General features: G+C 40.9%; 1 protein-coding gene across 1 annotated transcript; it reads left to right on the top strand.

The window, feature by feature from the left end:
- Window positions 1–5: 5 nt before the first annotated feature.
- On the top strand, window positions 6–938 carry LOC121026614 (olfactory receptor 5M10; the record flags this gene model as incomplete). The annotated part of the gene is made up of 1 exon (XM_040469412.1): window positions 6–938. A coding segment is annotated over one exon (933 nt), but the record flags the coding sequence as incomplete, so codon positions are not given.
- Window positions 939–1,549: the final 611 nt, after the last annotated feature.

Raw genomic sequence — 1,549 nt, 5'->3', positions numbered from 1 at the left:
CAAACCACACTACAGTGACAGAATTCATTCTCTTGGGACTCACAGACGACCCTGTCCTGGAGAAGATCCTGTTTGGGGTGTTTCTGGTGATCTACATGATCACGCTGGCAGGCAATCTCTGCATGATTATGCTGATCAGGACCAATTCTCACCTCCAAACACCCATGTACTTCTTCCTTAGCCACCTCTCCTTCGTGGACATTTGCTATTCCTCCAATATCACTCCAAATATGCTGCACAACTTCGTCTCCGACCAGAAGACCATCTCCTATGCTGGATGCTTCACACAGTGTCTTCTCTTCATTGCCCTGGTGATCACTGAGTTTTATATCCTTGCTTCGATGGCATTGGATCGCTATGTAGCCATTTGTAGCCCTCTACATTACACTAGCAGAATGTCTAAGAATGTTTGTATCTCTCTAGTCATGGTGTCTTATACTTGTGGTTTCCTTAATGGACTCTCCCAGACACTGCTGACTTTTCACTTGTCCTTCTGTGGCTCCCTTGAAATCAATCATTTCTACTGTGCAGATCCTCCTCTGTTAATGTTGGCCTGCTCTGACACTTATGTCAAAAAGATGGCGATGTTGGTAGTCGCTGGCTTGACTCTGTCAAGCTCTCTCTTCATCATTGTCCTTTCCTACCTTCTCATTATTGCAGCCATCTTGAGGATCCGTTCTGCTGAAGGCAGGCACAAGGCCTTTTCTACTTGTGGTTCCCACTTGACAACAGTCACCCTATTTTATGGAACCCTCTTCTGCATGTACTTAAGGACCCCATCTGAGAAGTCTGTGGAGGAGTCCAAAATAATTGCAGTCTTTTATACTTTCTTGAGCCCAATGTTGAACCCATTGATTTATAGTCTACGGAACAAGGATGTGGTTCATGCTATGCAGCAAATCATTCAGGGAAATCTCTTTCATAAAACTGCAGTGTAGCATCTCTTCATTGTAATTACTGAGTGTCTATAATAACATAGTGGTCCCTTCACAGGACAAACCTACTACTCTACAGTCATAATGTAGCTTCATAAACTCTCAAAGGCATTAGCAAATTTCTCCTCAAAATTAATAGCTTCAGGACAAATTGTTTTCATAGAAACTGTAATGTTGAAATTAAACACCATTTTCCTTAGCAAAAAATATCAGAATATAATTTGGTGTTATTCCAATAATTACATAAAATATTTCAATGTCTTTACTTATTTTAGGGTAAGTATTAGAATTAATTCAGTCTGATAGGAACACTGGAAATCCATCTTCTTTGATCATATGGTCTACAGAGGCATAGTAAGGTTCAAACTGGAGTGTTTAGGTTTATACTTAAAAAGAATATGAGAGGTGTCTGGGTGGCTCAGTCCGTTAAATGTCTGACTCTTGAATTTGGGCCAGGTCGTGATCTCATGGTTGTGAGGCTGAGACCTGCATCTAGCTCTGTGCTGGGTGTGGAACCTGCTTAAGATTCTCTCTCTCCCTCTTTCCCCTGTCCCTCCACTACTCTTGTTCTAGCTCTCTCTTAAATAAATAAATAAATAAATAAATAAATACAT

This window comes from Herpailurus yagouaroundi, unplaced genomic scaffold (assembly GCF_014898765.1).
Source record: "Herpailurus yagouaroundi ecotype Mexico unplaced genomic scaffold, PumYag 146921, whole genome shotgun sequence".
Lineage (NCBI taxonomy): Eukaryota > Metazoa > Chordata > Mammalia > Carnivora > Felidae > Herpailurus > Herpailurus yagouaroundi.
Note: the sequence above shows the minus strand (reverse complement) of the source record. Positions and strands in the feature narration are given on the sequence as shown.